The following is a 23874-nucleotide window of genomic DNA, read 5'->3' as shown; positions in this document are numbered from 1 at the left end:
CACTTTAAATCATTCTCACTCTGTGCAAAGTGGGGTTGACTTTTGAACAAAATCTACAAATGATATTGTCCAAAATCACTTTCAGCCTTTTAAAAACAGACATGAGGTTCATCAGAAGCAAGACTAAGGCAATCTTGTGTCTCCAATGATGTTAAGTAACCGCTTCACTTTTGAGATGATGTGGTCTTCTGCCATCTGGTGGACATTTGTAGAAGTGTCACTAGATCGAGTAATGATGATGCAGTCTAGACCTAAATAGGAATACATTTTCTTATTCTGAATTCGTGTTTTTTGATAATGAAAGAATTGTTCTCTTATTCCCAAAGGAACACTGCACCCTATATCCTTGACCAACAAATAATATTATAATTTTAACAGTGAAAAGTTCTGTCTCTAACTCATATAAAGTTATTCCTATATTGATTTAAAGCATATATGTGTATATGTATTTACATTGCTCTGAATCACTCCTGTACCATTGCATAGCATACATATGCTAAAATGTCTATTATTGAATACTGTATATAAAATGTTTCCATTTATAAGGTCAGTTGTTAGTTTTGGGTGCCCTCCTGTGTTCATGGGGAAAACTACAGCCCAGTAAAGACAAAAAGGCTTTTTGGTCACATTCTCCTGGTGCTGCTTGCGTGTTTCCATTGAGTCCTAGAAATAGTTTTGGTAGTGGTGATGATTGGTTGATGTCAATGGACTGTGTGGTCTCGTGTGGTGACTTTGTAATTTCAGGTATACCTTTAAAGCAAAGCCTGGATTCTGTGATCATAGTGATTACTATTTGACCTTGGAGACCTTTCTGTCCCTCTCTTCCCCAAATCTCTCCAGCCTGGAAGATATTATATTTATTACTGTGCTTCATTAGCATGATATCATGCATTTAAAAATTTTTTTTGTTCACAACTAGTTCAGATGATCACATTATGAATGTATTTCAGAAAGTATCAGAGTGCTCTTTCTGATGGGACTGCATTTTTGCCATGAGTTCCAGCACGGGCTTCAGTTCATTTTAAGAAGTCCCCAAACGAGTTTCAAAATATTTTTTCAGCTAAGACTGACATATCTTATAATTCTCTGAAATTAATTGCTTAATCTATTTATGAGGCCAAAGTGGGACTTTTTTGTCAGCAGGTCTGAAAAATATTGAAATAATAGTTTCAGTTGTTCTCCTATGGTTTTCTGTGATAGGGAATTTTTAATTATTTCAAAGATTTACAAACAAGACCATCTTTTAGTTTTGAAATTCTCCTCATATGAGCCAAAAAGAATAATAAAAACACCATAAACTTGAAGATATCCTTTACTTATTTATGAAAATGAATTTGTATTCCCCATACATTCAAGACAGTTTTCTATGCAGTATAGAAATTAAAAAAAAAAAAAACTCTGGTTATTATGCTTATAATCTACTCGCAGAATAAAGATCGGCTTTCCAAGTGGCACTAGTGGTGAAAACCTGCCTGCCAATCAGGAGTCATAAGAGATGTGCGTTCAATCCCTGGCTCGGGAGGATCCCCTGGAGAAGGGCATGGCGACCCACTCCAGTATTCTTGCCTGGAGAATCCCATGGACAGAGGAGCCTAGCAAGCTACAGTCATAGGGTCACAAGGAGTTGGACACGACTGAAGCAACTTAGCATGCACACACAGAGGAGCAAAGACTTATTCAGAAAAGAAAAATATAAGAGAACATACAATTAATGCAGTAATTGTGGTAAAACAAGACAGACAATTGAAAATGACAGATATCAATCCAGCAGAGGTCAGAGTGTGCATAACAGAGAATACTGCTCGTGGTAAAGACATTCTTTGAAGGTCAGACTTGAACAGAGGTAGGAGGTGTTGATTGAAAAAAAATGCACAAGCTAAAAGTCAAGAGTTATGGATTATTTGGTGGACATTCTGAGGACTTCAACCCTGGGAGACAGGACTCTCAGATCACACTGAGGGGCTGCTCTAAAGAAGCAAGGGGAGGGTCAGGATATGTAGGAGTTTTTGCATCAAAGACAACATAGTAGGAACACCAAAAGATTACTGTTAATTAGAGAAACCAGAACTCTCAAGGAAGTTAGCACTTTTCTGTGTATGGGAAGGTTCAAGACTCTGGTCTCACTGAAATTGCTCCTTGGGTATAGACCTCAGCTACCTGGGACCAGTTTCCTGTGTTTTCTCATCCTGAGTTTCCTCAGGGTACACCATTAGGGAGGCTCTAAAGTGATGGCTTGATGGTTATAACATCCTTTGTTTACTAGCCAGGCAGGCAGTCTTTTTCATTCACAGTGGGGAATGGAGAAGTATTTCAGATACAGGAAATGGCTTGGACAAAAGAGCCACAGTGGGAAAGTGTAACTTTTCAACCTCTATTAAAATACAGCAAAAATGTTCATAGAATGTGTTTCACTTGTTAAGATTCTAGAGGGTGACAGTTGTGTCAATAACTGTACTTTTTTTTTCCTCTGAAGTTTGTAGTTCAGAACCAGAAAATGTTCAAGCTGACCCAGAGAATTATACTAGCCTTCTCGTTACGTGGGAGAGACCTCGAGTAGTTTATGATACCATGATCGAGAAGTTTGCCGTTCTGTACCAGCAGTTGGAGGGAGAAGACCAAACCAAGCATGAGTTTTTGACAGATGGCTATCAAGATTTGGTAACTATAAGATCAATTGTTTCATGTATTGATGGCATTGTAGTCATTGTAGTTTAATATCTAGGATAAGAACTTATGAATGATTGTATATTGTTGCCTTTGATGACTTTAGGCTTTGTATGAGCTATCTAGTGGGGAGAGAGGGATGCAGAAGCTGTATTTAATTATTTAAAATTTACAGTGATTAATACTAGTGAAGTGAAAATGTAGTCTCTCAGTCATGTCTGACTTTTTGCAAATCCATGGACTATGGCCTGCCAGACTCCTCTGTCCATGGAATTCTCCAAGCAAGAATACTGGAGTGTGTAGTCATTCCCTTCTCCAGGGGATCTTCTCAACCCAAAGATCTAATGTACGTCTCCTGCATTGCAGGTGGATTCTTTACCATCCAAGCCACCAGGCAAGCCCTAGGTTCTTACTAATATTTTTAATTACATTGAGACTACAGCTCTGCCGATAATAACTTTCAAAAGACTTAGAACTGGATATCATCTAGTATAGCCTTTCTTTACAAAGAAAAGGACTCGAACAGTCAAATACTTTGTACTCTCACAGTTGGATATGAGGGTTGGACCATAAAGAAGGCTGAGTGCCAAAGAATTAATGCTTCCGAATTGTGGAGCTGGAAAAGGTTCTTGAGAGCCTCTTGGACAGCAAGGAGATCAAACCAATCAATCCTCAAGGAAATCAATCCTGAATATTCATTGGAAGGACTGATGCTGAAGCTGAAATTGCAGTACTTTGGCCACCTGATGTGAAGAGCCAACTCATTGGAAAAGACCCTGATGCTGGGAAAGATTGAGGGCAGGAGCAGAAGGGGACAACAGAGGATGAGATGGTTGGATAGTATCACTGACTCAATGGACATGAGTTTGAGTAAGCCCTAGGAGATAGTGAAGGATAGGGAAGCCTGGTGTGCTGCAGTCCATGGGGTCGCAGAGTCGGACACGACTTAGCAACAGAACAACAACTTCCAGTTAGAGAAGGAATTGGGTCTAAAATATCAGTACTGTGATACAGTTGTCTTTTGTTTCTTCATCATAGTGTATCAGCACAAGGGAAATAGAGTAGAAAATAGTGTAGGGGTCTTGAAAGTCCTTTTCTTTGATTCAAATTTCCAAGTAAAAATGTGAAATCAATTGAGACAGAATTTTTGGGACAGGAGGCAGGTAATCCTTAGGAAGCGATGCATGTCTTCTTCCTGTCCACCCATGACAAGAATTAAAGAAAATACAGATTCTGAGCATCTCAGTATTAACTTTTCCTTGGTGGTTGTGGTATAATTGAGAAAATCCCATCTGGGTGTTGCTTAGGGAAGCCCCCAGGGCAGGTCCAGGACACTGAACTCTGAATATAGACAGCAGGAGTCCCTCAAGCCCTACGAGCCTGCATCTATACAAAAACCGGTGTGGAAATCATATAAACAAAATGGGGAGGTTTGTAACAACTTTTTAATTTAGATGTCTAGAACAAACACTGTGAACTGAGAAATTTGTAAGTGGAATTTATGAGAATATACTATTATTCATTTCATAATGATGTGAAGAAGGTAATAATTCTATTACTGTCTGGTTTACATATTGTTAAGAAAAAGAAAGAAATTAGTTTTTCACATTTTGCTTCTTATAAATGCTACATGTTTGTCTAAAATAGTAATCTACACTTTTGGCTACTCATTTATGAATTTCATGAGTTTGAGTTAAAAAATGAAATTTTCTGAAACTAAATCTGATTTTTACAGAGCAAAAAAATAAATAAATAAAAGCATAGTTTACCAGTATCTTCCTCACTCACAAATATCACAAGCTCAGCCTGATAACATTGTGTAAAATTTTTTCTCAGGTTAATAAAATACAAAATTTTTTATTGACAAATGAGAAAATGTTTTCTAAGAAGAGATGTCTAGTATGTTAGCACTCCTCTGAGAATGACAAATTTGTATAGTTATTGCCATCTTTCTTTTAGGGTGCTATTCTTAATAATTTACTACCCAATATGAGTTATGTTCTTCAAATAGTAGCCATATGCACTAATGGCTTATATGGAAAATATAGTGACCAGCTGATTGTGGACATGCCTTCTGATGACCCTGGTAAGTGCCCTCCTGATATACCTTATTAAATGAAGGAGGCTAGTTTAATTTCTGAATGCATTGGTGCTTTCTTTCTGACTTTATGTTCTTTGTCCAAAAGGCAAAGTGATTTCTTTTTTAGTCTGGATTATCAGGTAATTTTGTAAAGCACAGAGCTCCTTTTTCATTTTCATTCAGCAGATATGGCATAGCACAATATGTGAATTTATTCTTAATACTGAAGTTTTCTATTTGTAAAATAAGAACTGCCAAACCTATTGTAATGTCTGTAGTGGTCATCAATGAAAATAGCTAAGAAAATATAAAGACTTTGATTTTGAATAATGAAGAGTTTGTTTCATTTGTGTTTATTTCCTCCCTCTTTCAGCCCCCAAAGTATTTTGTAGTAAGTATGTACATGATTCAAGGATCATGTGAGGTACTTTGAAATACCTATACAAAGCATCTCAGGAGTTTATCTTAGATATTTTCATCTATCTTTTATAAATTGGTGGTGAGGGGGATCTTTCTTCTTAGGTTTGCTGGGTTTATTCCATAAAAGCAAGCAAAAAAGTTGTTTCTGATTGTATTTTATTTGCATGCATCTCTAAGTATTACAGGAAAATCTTTGATCTCAAAGCATATGCAATAATTGAAGGAGGTTCTGCCTATCATAATTGGACAGTTTACAAATGTACATAACTAAAGTCTTTCTTTTGTTAGTATAAGCAATTTTAAAGTAATAAATGAAATTATATAGTACATATACATGTATATGCATGTATACACACATACATGTCATGCATATGCATGTTCATAAATGTATACAAACACACACATACACAAATGTAAATATTCTTTGGTCATCCCTATTATGAGGCTACTCTCTGAAATTTTCACCGGTTTTTAATAGCAGTGGTTACAAGTGATACTAATTGGAGCATGTTTCACTTTTATGTATAGAAGGAAAACTGATGTCTGTTGATTTTCCTTTGTGGTCTATGTGCCATAGCAGGGTCTTGTTCATAACATCATAGTTCTTAACTAGTTGAGTTTTTAAGTTAAATAATTTATCAGAACATTAGATGTTAGATTCTGGATCCTTCCAAGCCACAGGCCATAAAACTTGCCAAATATTTCCCAACTTAGAACATTGAGAGCTAATGAATATTACTACTCTCATGATGGGCTTCCCTGGTAGTTCAGATGGTAAAGAATCCACCTGCAATGCAGAAGACCTGGGTTCAATCCCTGCGTTAGGAAGATCCCCTGGAGGAGGGCATGGTAACTCACTCCAGTATTCTTGCCTGGAGAATCCCATGAACAGAGGAGCCTGGTGGACCACAGTCCATGGGGTTACAGAGTCAGACATGACTGAGCGACTAAGCACAGGACAGCACTCTCATAATGGCAATATCATTATTTAAAAATAATATTATGACCTGCCTCATGTCTAGGTATAACCATCTTTCCTACTGTTTTTATTTAGCGTTATTTTGCAAAATCAGGTTATTTTAAAATGAAATGTGAGCTCTAAGTGTTATTGAAAGGTGAGTATCAAATTAACTGCCCATGGTTTCAGCTATACCATATGATGCTTTTCCATTGAATGTCATCCTTCACTGAAGTTCCACATATTGATCCTTCCAAAAATGACATCTTTAGCAGTGCACCGTTGACTGTGTTTTGGCAATATCACATGTGAATTGATTAAATATGGTATATAAAAATCTCCTCTAGTCCTATTGTGTATTTTAGGTGATGAATTATATTAAAACCATTCATTTAATTTTACTATCTTAGTTTAATTATACCGCTCTAATTTCTGAACATAGTACAATTTCCCAGTCAAAAAAATAATTTTAGCTATTTATGTTGTGCATTTTCTAACTCTCCCTTAAGAAGGGAATGGCAACCCACTCCAGTATTCTTGGCTGGCGAATTCCATGGACAGAAGAGCCTGGCGGGCTACAGTCCATGGGGTTGCAAAGAGTCTGACATGACTGAACAACTAACACTTCTTTCTCTAGCCACTATGCTAAAAGTTTAGACTTTCTGAATTTTTTCTTTCTTATTTTTTAAGAAAGAAGCTTATTGCATATGGAAAAACAGATCAAATGTCTATTATCTATAGATACAATTTCTGAGTGATCCTTTTAGACTGAGTCTATATTGGCACAAAGTACAAGTTCTTGTATCATTTGTAGCACTTTCACATTTGTACAAAATAGAAAGTATTATAACTTAATTTCTATTTATTCAAAGGATCGGGACACCATTGAACTAATGAGATGCTAGCTTGGACACATCACTTAATCTCCATGGATGTCTCAGTGCCTTAGAGGATTTTGTACATTAATATGTTTTAGTAAAAGGTCATATTTGATTTGATATTCTGCTATGATATTACTCTTAAAAATCAAGGGTTAAAATTTAGTTTATCCCTTAGTTATTCCAGAAAGTTCTTCGTTGAAGACCAATTTATGCAGTGTTTCAGCTCTTCCTATTTTTATAAGGAAAATATTAGTTGTCTCCAGAACTCATTCTTTCTGATCAGGAAGACTACAGTGGCATTTCAGTCCATATATTTTTAGTTCATTATTGAAATTACGTTATCTTAAATATTGTTTCTATAGTAGATACATAGCAGTAAAAGCCTTGACAGCAGTGCCGTCCTGTGGTTCAGTGTGATGGTTCCTACAAGATTTGTAAAGTTTACAATTTATGTGGCTAATATAGATGTTAAGTGTCTTTTGAGTTTGCTGTTTATTTCACGGGTTTTACTAGTACCATTTCATCCTATTAATCGTGTTGTTTCATTACCTAATGTTGTAATGTACCTTATTGACTTATTCTATCATTATTTTGGATAAGCTCTTTTCTAAAGACTGTACTATTTGTTGCTTCTGTTAAAAAGGAATGACAGAGGTCACGTATAATTGCCCTCATCCTTTCAGTCACAGATTTTAAATATTCTAATCAATATCTGTGAAGTAAAACCCAATCTTCCAAATTGTGCATTTAAAGTTGGCTAATTTAATTAATTTATTGCTTGTGCATTTTAATTATATTTGTTGTGTACAGCAGTATCACCATAGTGTCCATTAGATGTTATTATAAATTGCTGTTTTAAAATTAACACATGAACTCATGTTCAGAAAAGAATTTAAACCTTTTCAAGGTTAAACTAAAGTGGATATTCTTTTTAAAAACTTTTTTATTTGGTTGTAGCTATAATTATGCTTATTTCTACAATATAGATCTAATTATTATATAGTTATAGAAGACATTATTTGAGTACATGTCTTAGGATCTTGATAATCATATGTATTCAATTTAAATACATGGTGAATTAGGTCAGTGCATTTTCCTGTTTTGTGTCCTTTTCATTTGTATAACAACTGTCTTTGTTAAATCACTATACATTGTCCTTGTTCAGCCTATACCATACTACACTACAGGTAATGTTATATAATGATATTTAAAAATCACCCTTTACAAAGATTGCAGTTTACATTGCTTTTGCCTTTTCGCACTGTGAAACTTGGCTTAAAACCTTTAAACAATTAAATAAGCCTTGCTTGCCTACCTACATCAGTGTTGCTTTTTTGTTTTGTGGAATGTTGAGTAACATGCTCTTTTAGAAAATCTAACAGAACCAGAATGACCCATAGGTTTTATTCTGTTATCCCATAAATGTGAATTTTAAGTGTTCAGTAAAAAAAAATATATTGACAGTCTTCACTACTGGGCTGTTTTTGCAGCTTTCTTGGGGTCTGTTTTGATGAAGTGAGAAGATTCTGTAAACCCCAGTAGTGCCTGAGCCAGACTGGTGACCACTAAAACGTTGGTTATTATTTGCAAGGAAGCAGCAGGCCAAAGGACTTCCCAGGTGGCTCAGTGGTAAAGAATCCACCTGCAATGGCGGGAGACAAGGATTCAATCTCTGTATCACAAAGATCCTTTGGAGAAGGAAATGGAAACCCACTCCAGTATTCTTGCCTGGAGAATTCCATGGATAGAGGAGCCTGGTGGGCTACAGTCCATGAGGTCGCAAATAGTCAGATACGACTTAGCAACTTAACAATAACAACAGCAGGCCAGTGGGGACCCATCCTGAGACCTTCATCAGTCAGCAGTTAGACCTTGAGTGCTATGAACTTTCAGACCCAGGAGTATGGCTCAGATTCTCCAGGGAGTTAGAAGCAATCTTTTAAAATTATTTTATTTCAAAATTGTTCTTAGGAGTCTCAGCAGAAGACTTCTGGGTTATTTTGGGCAGGGCAAATTCCTGGACAACGCCAGTATTTCAGTCAATTCAATGATCTGAGTCTAGTAGGAAATCACAAGGAAGATCCTTCAAAGTGGGTTTTTACATACCAACATGAAGGTACCTACACCTAATTCACCCATGAGTGTGCTATGAAATAAAAAGAGATCAAAGGGTTTCTGCTCCTAGGGCCTGAGGGGGCCTAAAGGAAACTTCTTACTTCTTATTGCAATAAACAGCAAAGCCATCTATAGTAGAACTCGCTGATCCCAGTACTCATAGACAGTATGATTAAGTAGAATTATGTATTTTAGCTTAATGGGAATTATAATCTATATAGTTAAGTTATTCTTTGATTAAAGGATAACAATTAATCAAATGCAGTGCACACAAGTACTGAAAGAAAAAATTTGTCCTTAATGTGATAATTATATACACTCTACCCCAAACCTGACAATTAATAAAAGAATCACCTTTGGTCATTACAAGTATGTTAAGTTAAATGAAGTTAGGCCATTTTTTAAAAACACCTCTATAAGCATGTTGAAGAGAATGGACTCTCATTGAGATGTTTTTCTGTAGCTTCTTAACAGAATAAAATCTAAAGTATAATATATATGTGTATGCTGCTGCTGCTAAGTTGCTTCAGTCGTGTCCGACTCTGTGTGACCCCACAGACGGCAGCCCATCAGGCTCCCCCATCCCTGGGATTATCCAGGCAAGAACACTGGAGTGGATTGCCATTTCCTTCTCCAATGCATGAAAGGAAAAGTGAAAGTGAAGTCGCTCAGTCGTGTCCGACTCCTAGCGACCCCATGGACTGCAGCCTACCAGGCTCCTCTGTCCATGGGATTTTCCAGGCGAGAGTACTATATATACATATATATATATATATATATATATATAATCTCAAAATAGTATTTGACTATGATTTGCCCTTATTAATATTAAAGTATTTTTAAAGTACATAAAAAGCTGTGACTCCATATAAAAATATTTTTAATAAAATTATGTATTGTCTCATATACTGAAATTGGAGATTTTTACATGCATGAACTTCTCTAATTGTAGTTTTTAGAAAATCATATTAAAAGTTCTTTTTCTTTCTCTCTCACAGTTAAGTTGAATCCCGTTTTTAAATTCACATTATATTGGTTTCCTTGAAGGTTATAGAGACACAGTTGTATCAGACTATTGAAATCATTTTAATTTTAAAAAGTAAAGACTAAATAACATGAAAAACAGGGTGAGTAAGAGGTTTCATGGTGACAAAAATAGAAAAAGGAGAACACTAAAGATCCAAATGAAAGTTGTCAGATTCTTTCATGGTTAGTTTTAACAAGAAAATAATAATAATTGAGAGTTAAAATTTAAGATATGACTGTTTACAGTGACTATTTTCATTTTTATTGCACCAAAAATTGTTCAGGGTAAGTAACTTTAAAATATTTAACTAGTCAGTAGTATTAATTTTATCTAAAACCTCATGGGGGCTGGGCTTCTATATTTTACTTGAATTCTCTTCTAAATAAAATTCAAGCATATTACTGTATTTTATAGTTTTACATTTCTTAGTACCTAGAAGTTTTTTCATGAAAATAAACCCAATACAGTTTATAGGATAAAGGAGGCCTGGATTTGATAAATACTTAATGTTAGTTCATTTATGCCTTTGAAAATTCTGTAGAACATGCATTTCCTTTGAGGATCTATAGAGGCATAAAAAAATAGAACATAAACAGCTTTAGGATAGTGAAAAGCATAAACTTTGGAGATGGGATAGATTCTCTAAAATAATAGGAATAAGAAAGGTATCTTTGTAATAATGCTCAAGCCCTAATAGTTACTCTGACTTCTGTCTCCCTGATGCAGCTTGGATGAAGAGTGAGGATAAGTGGTCCTCAAGCCCTTTGGTAACTTGGCAGAGGGCCTAGATTCCTTACTGGAGAGAGAGAACTATTGGTAGCTCCTCATCTTTTCTAACATTTACTGATGGGTCTTGTTTTAGGATTAAGCTATCCTCAGACTGGGCTTCCCTGGTAGTTCAGCTGGTAAAGAATCCGCCTGCAGTGCCAGAGACCCTGGTTCGATTCCTGGATCTGGAAGATCCCCTGGAAAAGGGATAGGCTACCCACTCCAGTATTCATGGGCTTCCCTGGTGGCTCAGATGGTGAAGAATCTGCCTGCAATGTGGGAGACCTGGGTTTGATCCCTGGGTTGGGAAGATCCCCCTCGAGGAGGGCATGGCAGCCCAGTCCAGTATTCTTGCCTGGAGAATCCCCATGGACAGGCTATAGTCCATGGGGTCGCAAAGAGTCAGACACAACTGAGCGACTAAGCACGACACAGCAACATGAAATATGCTGATTCTGTCCAGTTGGGAAAGTCAGACTTAAATGATCCTGGTCCTTACATTCCTTTCATAAGCAGTATTAGTTGTGTATCCCTGGGAAGAAGTCATGGGAATCACTCTGGTCTGTCCTTCCTGCTGCCAATCCAGGCTGGACCTGCTAGAAAACATTCTCGCTTCTACCTGGGGCAGCACCCTGTGTACAAATACGTATAAGCCCAAATCTGAAGAGTGAAAAGAACTATTTGGGACTTCCCTGGTTGGGCAGTAGTTAAGAATTTTCCTTCCAATCCAGGGAACGTGGGTTTGATCTCTGGTCCGGGAAGATTCCACATGCTTCTGAGCAAAGTCCATGTGTAATAACTACCAAGTCCATGCTCTAGAGCCCATGCTCTGCAACAAGAGAAGTCCATGCAGCGCAACTATAGAGTAGCCTCTGCTCACCACAACTAGGGAAAGCCCCTCACGCAGCAACTGAGGACCCTGCACAGCCAAAAATTAATTAATTAAAAAAAAATAACTATTTGACCTTCAGTCAGAAGAAGACCTTAAGGAATAAGTAGTTGAATAAGAGTATCTGTCACTTATCCCCTGGCATTTTCCCAGCTATGCTTTTATCAGCAGTAAGTCTGCACTGATGAAAAGTTACTTGGGTTTCTTTGCACCCAGTAATATCAGTCTCACTGGCTTCTTTTCCCTTCTTAGTTTCAATCATAGTTGGGGTGGAAATAGGGAAAGGAGTTGGAGTGGAGGATAGAGATCGCGGTTTTGAGTGCAGTTTCCTGTTCGTTTACATAGTGCTGTGTTATGTAATGTTCAGCAGTATTGGAAACTGAAATTTGAAATTTTCTTTGAGCAATTCTGTATTTTCCAAGCTAACAGTATTATTTTTTTTCCTTTTCTCTCTTTCCATCCAAAAGTAGACCAATAAAGCTGAAATAGTTGAATAAAAATGTTAATAATTTTGTTTTTAATTTTGTAGAACTTGACCTCTTTCCCGAATTAATTGGAACTGAAGAAATAATCAAGGTATCGTAGCTATTTTTTATTCAAGTGCGTAAATATTAAAAAGTCTATTTTGAATTATTGGTTAGGTTTTAGATGTTGCATTAATAAAAAGTTCGTATTGCATGCATGATTCATTGTTTGTAGCACTAGTTGCTGAGCTTTGTAGATTAATGTATAATTAATAACATGAGTTTTATGAAGAAGTTGGAAGACACTGTAATTGGTATAGTTTTTAAAAAGAGATAGGAAAGGTTTGTTGATAATTAGAAAAATGATGGACTTTAAAAATAATGATAGCTATGAACTGTAGTTGCAAATTGGAACTTTTTCATTTTCTAAATGTTTCTAACAAACTAAAGTAATATTTAAGCAATTCATAATGTCGCTACAGCTTATTTTTGACTAACTTAACCAGTGATTGATAGATTGATAATAAATGTGAACCAGAATATAAAGTGTATATATTCTTTTGCCCATTTAATTTGATTATTTTTGTTTGGACTATGCATATTATAAAGTCTGTTGCCAGCACAAGGTCCTTGAAGTAAATGGGCCTTTAAGGATATTTATAAATTTTAACATTGTCGTAAGTTTTGAAATAGAGAGAAAATGACTGTTTGTATCTTATATTTCATCCTAAGCCCAAATATGCTATTCACCAGAACTGAGATAATATGTTAAATCCAGGTTTTCTATTGTTAATGGTAGTAGGAATGTGTCCATTAGTACATATATATGTATGAGCTGATAACTTGTGAAAACGAATATTCTTATCTAGCTGTAAATAGTGGTTAGGTTGTGTTTTCACATGAACCGTTATTTCAGTGATTTTTTATCTTATGGCAATTCTCTCTTACAAAGGACTATTTTAGCAAAATGAGCAGTCCACATTTCACCAAGAGTTCACAATAGAATTCAGCTAAGCATATCTGTGTGTGTGTGTGATGTGTGTCAAACACCCTTCCAGTTGTAGACTGCATACTTGTGTCCTCACATGGTGGAGAAGAACAGAAGAAGCAACCTTTCATGACTCAATATAAAGGCATGAATCCCATTCATGAGGCTTCCACCTATGGCCTCATTTAGTACTAATTATTCCCAAAGGCCCCAATTCCTAAGACTGTCACTTTGAAAGGGTAGGGTTTCAGCATGTGAATTTAGAGGGGACACAAACACAGTTCATAACACTATTCACCTTCATTGATTCATGCAGGAATGAATGATAGAAGTTGGCAAACACCTGGAATGTATCAGTAATGGTTTTAAGCCTGAATATGGGTTTCCCTGGTGGCTCAGTGGTAAAGAATATGCCTTCCAATGCAAGAGATGCAGGTTCAATCCCTGGGTTGGGAAGATGCCCTGGAGAGGGAAATGGCAACCCACTCCAGTATTCTTGCCTGGGCAATCCCATAGACAGAGGAGCCTGGCAGGTTACAGTCCATGGTGTCGCAAAAGAGTCAGACATGACTGAGCAAGTAAACAACAACAACAACGTGGAAATGAATAGTTTCGGGAATGTTCCTCAAGTTTTCTTCCAATAGGAATGCCTGACTTTGAAAGACAAACTATCTCCAGCACAATCAAGGCTTTTCAATAAAAAATTTTAATAGATATCATAAAGGATAACAGGTGTGATCCATATCAAAACCATAGAGGAGGAAAGATTCACAATAACTTAATCTTGGGAAACAGTGTCCATTAAAATATTTGTTTTTTCATATATATATATATAAAGTAATCATAGAACATGAATCTTATGTTCTTCTTGAAACGTTGACATGAGACAGTATGACCCCATAGAAATGTACAAGACTTAGTTGGCTGGATTAATGAAAGGTCCATCACCTTCTTCAGATTCTAAGAATCTCACAGTGATGAAAGAGAAATTTGTGTTTCGTGTGTGTATAGTTTTTATTCCCCAAAAATGTAACAGAATAAAGGGTGACTGGCATTATGTTTTAAGAACAATGTTATAGAAGTCTACATAGCTTATAGTAGGAGGATGATAAAGGAGGTTTGTGTGGGATAATAAGCAAAGAGGAAGAGAAGCAATGGTATGTGGAATTTGAAAGAAATTGTCAGATCAGGGACTTCTAGTCTCTGGTGGTCCAGTGGTTGAAACTCCGCGCTTCCAATGCAGGGGGCATGGATTCAATTCCTGGCCAGGGAACTAAGATCCCACATGCTGCACAATGAAGCAAAAAAAAAAAAAAAAAAAAAAACTTACCAAAAAATAAAAGTTCTAAAGAAAAGAAATTGTCAGAGGATATAGAGAAGATAGATGACATGTGTTTTGGGAACTTTACTGTGAAGAAAAGGGGAGAGGTAAAATGAATACTAGGCATTGAATAGGAGATTTTCCATTATGCTCGTTTTAAATAGGAGTGATCTGGGTTTTAGCTGGTAAGAGTGATCCATTTAAGAAAGCAAAATTGAAAATACAAAGTGGAGGGAAATAGTTGTGTTCAGTTCCTGAGAGGATGATAGAGAATGGATTAGAACACAAATGCAGAAATTAGAAAGGAAGTAGAACAACAACTCTGTTACAACAGGATGAGAAGAGCGGAGGTCGATTTGGTTGGTCCCGGTGGGTTTTGATGTTTTAATGCTAGTAAGAGTTGAGTTTTTGTCTGGTGGCTTCTACTGCCTCTGTAATCAGGAAAACCATCTGCTGAGAATGAGGAGAGAAGAAAATGGAGGTTTGAATAGAGCAGAGCAAATTTTAATAGAGCAAATAGAGCAAAGTTTAAATGTCTTGGTAGAGGGTAAGAGTGTGGCGTGATACCAGAAAACTGGCAGGTATCCAGATTTAGAAAAGTGAGAAAGAATTCAGAAACTACATATTGCTAAGGTTAACACTGATCTTCACCAAAACTGTATCAAATTATAAAGCAAATGTTTGTAAGAACTTCTAAAGAAAGAAGAGTGTTTTCCACCAAGAGTGAGCCGAGGCAAACTGTTCTTATTTCCTTTTGCATGAAGTTTTGGGGCTTGAAGATGAGAAGAATATTTATTCAGGAAATTATGTGGTAAAATCTTCTAGTTGTCCTTGTGAACATGGCATCAATCAGAATGCAAAATTTTATCAAGGAATACTACTAGGGAGGAAATGGATCTGGAGAATCTAAGAGAATATCCATTTTAGCATTAATACAATCCAGAGCATTAAGGCTGACTCACTTCTCAGGATTGTCGCATATGCCTTAAGATTAAAAAACCACTTTAAACCAACTGAATAATTAAGCTGTAGATAACAATGCAGTCATTAAGCTTGAAATCTTGTGTTTCATACATGTAGCTTTCTGTGTGTCTGAGACAAAAGCTCATGAGCACACATGGCTTAAGATTCAGATTCTTTCTACTGATATTGGTCAGGTTCTCACTGACCAATTTGTACTTGGTCATTTTTTTCTTTTTTTCAAGGACCGTGACCTTAAAAGATCTAATAGATGACAGTGCTATGAAACTGACAAATTCATGTCCCATGTGAACAAAAAATATCATATCTTAATATGTTTGGCAATTCAATGTTTTAAACATATGATTAGACATATTATAATATATACAGTTTAAATAAAAAGAGACCATGGATTTTGGTTAACCTCTAGCCAGATCACTCCTGGGCCATCATAGTAACTAAGTGCTCATGAGTCACCTGAGTGGTATTTCTAAAGGAAACACAAAATTAAATGACTAGAACTAGGCCCATATTTTGACCAGTTGTTAAAAATGTCTGCCTAGGTTTAAGATGAACTCCTAGGGAAAAGTATTTAAAACAAAAACAAACAAAGCCAAAAACCTCTTCCAGTCTTAAACTTTCCTGTTAGGATAGCTTTAAAATTGTGATGTATTCTGAATACATACAAATAGTCTGAATATACAACAACTTTGATCTTTGAAATAAGTTGTTTTATTGCCGTTTTACAAGAAGCTAATTATTATTTAGCTTGTGGCCAGATGAACTAAACAGAGAAATATAAACACAAGAAAATAAATGCCATGTTAAATAACACTCTCAGTAAGTAAATACCACTACACTGTGTCTCCTTTTCAAAGCTGTGATATCTATTAATTACTTCCATAAAGTAAAATTTTAAGAAGCAGCCATAAGATATTTTCGTTGAGTAGAATTACTGTCCCTCAAGTGTGGATAATACTGGTTACAAGATAGAGGCGTGTCCTCTAGAGGGGTGGTGCTTTATGAGAAGTTTCCAAAATCCCACGAGTGAAGAATCACAGTATAATGCAGTTTAAGATATTATTAAGATTTCATGGAAAAGGAAATGGCAACCCACTCCAATATTCTTGTCTGGAAAAGTCCATGGACAGAGGAGCCTGGAGGGCTGCAGTCCATGGGGTTACATGACTGAGCACGCGTGCATGAGAAGGGTGGAGGGAGATGGGTTGGTAGCAATACACTGGTAGAACTAAAAAAAAAAAAAAAAATCACTTTTCTCTAATTTCCTTATATCCCATTAAATCTTACTTGCTTTTCAAAGGAAGAAGAGGGAAAGGACATGGAAGGAGACACTGCTGTGAATCCTGGTAGAGACGGTGCCACAAACCAGATTAGGAGAAAGGAACCTCAGATTCCTACCACAACAAATTACAACCGAGTGGGGACCAAATACAACGAGGCTAAGACTAACCGCTCCCCAGCAAGAGGAAGCGAGTTCTCTGGAAAGAGTGGTATTCCCAACATATCTTTAGATTCCACTTCCCAGCCGGTCACTGAATTAGACCCAGAAAAAGACGTTCCTTCGACTTCACAGACTGTGACCCAGCCTCCCCCTCTCACTCTGGCAGGCACTTCAGCCTCTTCAAGTGACGACTCTAAAACCATTCTCCGATTTCCACAGATGAACTTGTCCGGGACGGTGGAATATTCAGATACAGTTTCTACGACGGAATCGCAAGAGGTATCTACTGATATCAGTGAGGAAGAGAGTTTATTGACCAGTTTCAAGCTCGATCCAGGAGCCGATGATTCTTCCGGCTCCAGTCCCGCAACTTCCGCTGTGCCATTCGTGTCCGACAACACACCCCCTGGCGGTGTATTTCCTTCAGAAAACCCAGAGGTCGTCACATACGATGTCTTTATCCCAGAATCTGCGAGAAATGCTTCAGAAGATTCAGCCTCCTCAGGTTCGGAAGAATCTCTCAAGGATCCTTCCGTTGATGGAAATGTGTGGTTTCCTGGTACGACAGACGTGACGACACTGCCCGATGTCGGGTCAGGTAGAGAGAGCCTTCTCCAGACTAATTACACCGACGTGGATAGTGACGAATCTGAGAAGACAACAGAATCCTCTCCTCCAGGCCCACTGCTGTCACAGGGTCCCTCGGTCTCAGATGTGCGAATGCCACAGTATTCTACCTTTGCGTACTTCCCCACTGAGGTGACACCTCACGCTTTTACTCCGTCCTCCGGACAACACCATTCGGTCCCCACCGTCAACGTGGTACACGCGCAGACAACTCAACCAGTGTACAATGGTGAGGCACCTCTCCAACCTTCCTACAGTAGTGAAGTCTTTCCTCTAGTCACCCCCTTGTTGCTTGACAACCAGACCCTCAACACTACCCCTGCTGCTTCAAGTAGTGATCGGGCCTTGCATGCTACACCTGTATTTCCCAGTGTCGGTGTGTCAGTCGAATCCATCCTGTCTTCCTATGATGGTGCGCCTTTGCTCCCATTTTCCTCCGCTTCCTCCAGTAGTGAATTGCTTCACCGTGTGTATACGATCTCTCAGATCCTTCCGCAAGTTACTGCAGCTCTTGAGAGCGATCAGGGGTCCCTGCATGTTTCTCTGCCGGTGGCTGGGGGTGATTTGCTGTTAGAGCCCAGCCTTGCTCCGTATTCTGATGCCGTGTCGCATCAGATCACTACGCGTGCTGCTTCGGAGACCTTGGAATTTGGTGCTAGCAAGCCTGCTGTTCTTTATCAAACGCTTGTGTTTTCTCCAGCTGAAGCATCCAGCAGTGATGTCATGATGCATGCACGTTCTTCAGGGCCTGAACCTTCTTATGCCTTAACTAATGAGGAGGGCTCCCAACACCTCTTCAGGGTTTCTGACAGTTCTGCGGTACCTGGGCGTGATTCTGTTCAGGGTTCCTTATCTAGCAGTCCTAGTCACCACCTACCGATGCCCGAGTCTCCCTTAGTAACCCCAAGCGCATTGTTGCTGCAGCCCACGCAGGGGCTCTCTGGTGATGGGGAGTGGTCTGGAGCCTCCTCTGATAGTGAATTTTTTGTGCCTGACACAGACGGTCTGACAGCCCTTAACATATCTTCACCCGTTTCTGTAGCTGAATTTACATATCCAACCTCTATGTCTGGTGACGATAACAAGCTACTTTCTAAAAGTGACAGAATACACGGAGAGGAGACAGAACGGCACATTTCTTCTTTCAGTGACCTGGTTTACCCCTCTGAAAGCACAGTCATGCCTGACCCATATGATCGTGTAAATACATTGAATGCCTCTTTACAAGAATCCTCTGCCTCCACTTCTAGCCCAGAGGGCATCCTCCCAGAGCTTCTTGCTTTTACTGCCACTAAGGTTTATGATCATGAGATTAGTCAAATTCCAGAAAATAACTTTCCAGTTCAGTCTTCACACGCTGTATCTCAAGCATTTGGTGACACTTCACTTAAACCTGCGCTTAGTGCACACTCAGAGCCAGCATCCTCTGACCCTACTTCTAGTGAAATGTTATCTCCTTCAACTCAGCTCTTAGTTTATGAGCCCTCAGCTTCTTTTAGTACTGAAGTATTGCTGCAACCTTCCTTTCAGGCTTCTGGTGTTGACTTGTTGCTTAAAACTGCTCTGCCAGCTGTGCCTAGTGACCCAATAGTGGTTGAAACCCCCAAGGTCGATCACATTAGTTCTACAGTACCACATCTCATGGCATCCAGTGCCGCTTCAAGGGAAAATACGCTGCACTCTCCATCTGTACCAATCTCTGATGTATCATCTACTCCTAATACGCATGTTGCTTCACTTCAAGTTTTAACCATTTCTTATGCAAGTGAGAAATATTCTGAACCACTTTTGCATAAAAGCGAAAGTTCCCACCAAACAGTACCTTCATTGTACAGTAATGATGAGTTGTTCCAAACTGCCAATTTGGAGCTTAACCAGGCCTTTCCTCCAGAAGGAAGGCATGCATTTGCTACTCCTGTTTTATCAGTTGCACCACCAGATACGCTTATAAATAAGCTTGTTTATTCTGATGAAGTCTTCACCTCCACCAAGGGCCCTGTCACCGATGAGGTATTGGCTGGTATTCCTACAGTTGTTTCTGATCCAGTTGTAACTGCTGATCCTTCTGTCCCTTTAGGAAATGTGTATGTTTCCATTTCAGCCATTTCTCCCAACAAGGATGGTTCTGTAACCACAACCAAGTTGCTGTTTCCTTCCAGAACAACTTCTGAGCCAATTCAAAGTGCCCGATCTGATGCCAATTTGGTGGGTGGTGGTGACAATGGTGATATTGATGATTACGGTGATGATGATTATGATGACAGAGATAAGGATGGCTTATCCATCAATAGGTGTATGTCATGCTTCTCCTATAGAGAATCACAGGAAAAGGTGATGAATGACTCAGACACCCAGCAGAACAGTTCTGTGGATCAGAATAACCCAATCTCATATGCACTATCTCAGAATTCTGAAGAAGGAAATAGAATCACAGGTGTCATATCAGACGATCAGACTGATATGGACAGAAGTCCTGATAAATCACCACCAACAAATGTGCCACCCCAGAAGCGCAATGATGGAAAACAGGAAAATGATGTTCAGACTCACAATACCCTGCTTCCTTTCAGTCCAGAATCTAACGCTTGGGCAGTTCTTACCAGTGATGAAGAGAGTGGATCAGGGCAAGGTGCCTCAGATAGCCTTAATGATAATGAGACTTCCACAGATTTCAGTTTTCCTGATATTAATGAAAAAGATGGTGATGGGGTACTGGAAACAGGTGACTCAGAAATAACTCCTGGATCCCCACAGTCCTCAACACCGACTATTACTAGCGGGCATTCAGAAGTGTTCAACATTTCAGAGGCAGGTTAGTTACGAATCCAAAGGATAGATTGAGGTGTGATGGCTTTCTGCCTCAAAAAAAAAAAAAGAAAAATCTTGGAAAGAGGTATTTGGTAAAATGGCCATCGTTTTTAAAAGTCAGGATATTTATAAATCAATTTACAGGTTTTAAAATTTGATTTTTTTCATTATTTCAAAGAAATACTGAATGTGTTTTTATCCTTAGATTAACTCTCTCCAAAACAGATAAGATGATTTCTATTGTCAATTCTTTCATATTCCACAAGATGCCTGTTATATGTGAGAGCAATTATGTGTATATAATACATTTTTAGTACACTGCTTTTTAAATAATAGATTGGAGTGTATTTTGGATGATTTTAGTTTTGATATTTATGCATATTCTAAATTACATTGCCAACTAAATATCGAATTACAAACTCTGATATAATACGACATATGTGTCTCTCTCTCACCCACTCAGTGGAAAGCAATTAGATATTTTGGACATCCACATCAGATTGGGGACTTTAGAAAAAAGTTCTATTGCTATGTTTTGAAAGTTTAATGGTAAGATATTTTTTTAAGATTTAATTTTTTAAGAATGTCTCTTTGATTACCTTAACATTGCCTAAAGAGGGCAGTGTGAACTAACAAAATACCTTCTACTTTATACTTGTTACATACCTTTCTAAGAAGTTAGATAATGGCCATTAATATGCATAATATGTATAGGTATTGTATGACAAGGTGTACAACACAAGAACATTTTCTGTAGAAATGCATTTCATTTGTTAATGTATTTTATGCAAACTAATTTATAGCCAGATGTTTCTTCCAGCAGATTGCTTGCAGTATATATAATACAGATGTTTGCTTTAGATGCCGGGGGGTGGCGGGGGGCGGTGCAGAAAGGGGAAATTCAATGCCATTAAGAATATGAAATACTAGATAATTTCATTGCCTTGATCTTAAGTTTTATAATTTGCTTTTACTATATTTTAAGGCATCTTTTTAAATAAACAATGAAAAATATTTAAATCTCAACAGTGAGTCAAAAAATAAAGTAACATCTTGCACTATTATTTTGTAAAAGTAGGTATTTAAAATCCAGAACATAGATACCAGTCTTATTAGGATAGTTTTCCTCTTTGTTATTTCCTTTCCTTGAATGAGTTATGTACTTTTCCTTCAGTGCAGCAGCAATTAAAAGCGTGTACATTTTGATAGAGAAGTTTCTTTACATTCTGATTTGATACCTACTTAGCATTGCATTCCAGTTTTCAACACTTAAACTCTGTTATGTGAAAATAAGTATAATACATGGGTCACCATATTCATTAGTATTGCCTTATATATGAATTGTTATCCGGCTTCAATTATAGTTCTTTTGGTTTTTTAATTTTTATTAGATTGATTTAAAAAGAAAACATCAGGAATGCATCCATTTTTCTATCTTATTTTATAGTGACATCATCTATATGTTATTGCTAGATTATCTGTTATGAAAAGACTATATACTATAAAATGTCAAACCTGAAATTACTGACCAAAATTACTGTATTTTCTCTTCAATGCACTAATTAGATTTATTTAATTTGAGGATGTTTTCCTACTGATGAGGAGAAAACAATATGAATATAACATCTAACAGCATCAAGTAATGTAATTGATGACATAAATAAGATCATATAGGGGAAAATTCTTGCCTGTTTTTAAAACATATCTAAAAAATCATATGTAGTTTGTCTTATCCAATAATTGAAAATGCCTCTCTATCAAATGCATATAGACTAATTCTGAAACTTACCATTTTATTACCTATTTTTTAGAATGTAGAATAATTTATAAGACATGCTCCTCAAAATAATATAGATAAGACAGATATTAGTACCTGCAACTTATGAATGCATAGACTGAGTCCTAAAGATACTAGACTGCTTGATCAAGGTCACACAGGAAGTTAATAAAAAAAACTAAGACTGGAAACGTGTCATTGGTGTCTGTCTCTTAGAGACTTCATTTTCATGATTGAGAACAGTAGAATATATATAAATATAAATAATGCTTAATTTGTAAACCAATATTATTCTTATTTATTTCCTAATCATTAGCACATTCTTGCCTTATTATTTAGGTAACTCATATATACTATGGAGCCATATCCAAACATATTTTAGTGTCAACTAATGAATATAAAAAGCAGTATAACTAGTTGCTCTTCATTATAGTATACAAAGCAGCCAGTTGATTGTTTTTACTTTCATGTGGTAGCTCATATAAAATATTTAGGTTTCATTATATGTAATTATCTTGGCTTTATCATTCCAATTCCCTAATTAAAAGGTTTGTTTTAAAATCAGACATCCCAGAGAACTTATGAGTAAAGTCTACATACAAGATTCTGAATGTGTGCATGTGTGTGTATAATGCATGTATATAGTATGCATGACATATATATATATTGTGATTTGTTACATATTTCACGTGTTATATATCTGACATATGTATCACATATTTGATCAGACATATCTCATATATATGTATGTACATACATCTATATAAATGAGATATGTACACATCTAAATACATATATATACACACATACAGCTATGTGCCTACTGCAATGAATATTTGTGGTCGTTGAAGACTAGTGAAATTATATAAACTCACTTTGTATGTAAGTTAATGTACATCATTGGTTCTTAAACTTTAATGTGGATCAGAATCACCCAGAGGGTTTGTTAAAACATCGATTGCTGAGTTTTACCTACAGAGTCTCTTTTTCAGTAGATTTGGGATGGTTGAAGAAGGGCCCTAAATATACATTTCTAACAAGTTTCAGGTGATGCCGATGCCACTATTCTGGGGGACCTACTTCAAGAATGACTGAAATAGATAATAATACTAACCTTCCTTTGTAATTTCTAGGTACCAGAGACTTTGCTAAGTGGATTATTTCCTTTATTAACCACAAACTATTTCTATTGTAACAATAGGAAAAAAATGGGAAGACAATTGTGTATGAAACAAAATGCTTTCCTAAATTTCATAAAGCAATACCAGTGCATTCAAACTTAGGCTTCTGAATAAGTCTCCCCACAGTAGGTAATGACCAGAGTGTATGGTTAATGTAATAGAAGGTGAAGTTTAGCCTTCTCTCATAAGAATATTAACTACAGCTCAAGGATCAACTGACTTACAATATTCCCACTTTTTAAACAGTTTCATTATTTCCAGTCACAACTTTGAATTCCATTTTTTTCTCACAAATGCTTCTGTAATTATAAAAATACACATCTTGGAATATTTGGTTGCCACTTATAATCCTTTGATGCATTTCCTATATGTGGATTAAATTCTTGACCCTTTCTGCATCACCTGTCTTTACAGAAGGAGTCTATCGTTTTAACTCTCAAGTTCTCTCCAGTTAGACATATTTCAGTGCTCTATTTATGAATCT

General features: G+C 37.0%; 1 protein-coding gene across 4 annotated transcripts in view; it reads left to right on the top strand.

Moving 5' to 3' along the window:
* The window catches only part of PTPRZ1 (protein tyrosine phosphatase, receptor type Z1), a 210169-nt gene that overhangs the window by 140105 nt on the left and 46190 nt on the right, over positions 1-23874 (top strand). For 2 of the 4 annotated variants that reach the window (XM_027539144.1, XM_027539145.1), the window contains exons 9-12: positions 2474-2658; positions 4624-4750; positions 12332-12378; positions 16857-17853. In XM_027539144.1, coding sequence (XP_027394945.1) covers positions 2474-2658; positions 4624-4750; positions 12332-12378; positions 16857-17853 — 1356 coding nt within the window. Of the gene's footprint in view, positions 1-2473; positions 2659-4623; positions 4751-12331; positions 12379-16856; positions 20437-23874 lie in introns of all 4 variants that reach the window. The other 2 variants (XM_027539143.1, XM_027539142.1) reach the window with 1 other exon arrangement.

This window comes from Bos indicus x Bos taurus, chromosome 4 (assembly GCF_003369695.1).
Source record: "Bos indicus x Bos taurus breed Angus x Brahman F1 hybrid chromosome 4, Bos_hybrid_MaternalHap_v2.0, whole genome shotgun sequence".
NCBI lineage: Eukaryota > Metazoa > Chordata > Mammalia > Artiodactyla > Bovidae > Bos > Bos indicus x Bos taurus.
Note: the sequence above shows the minus strand (reverse complement) of the source record. Positions and strands in the feature narration are given on the sequence as shown.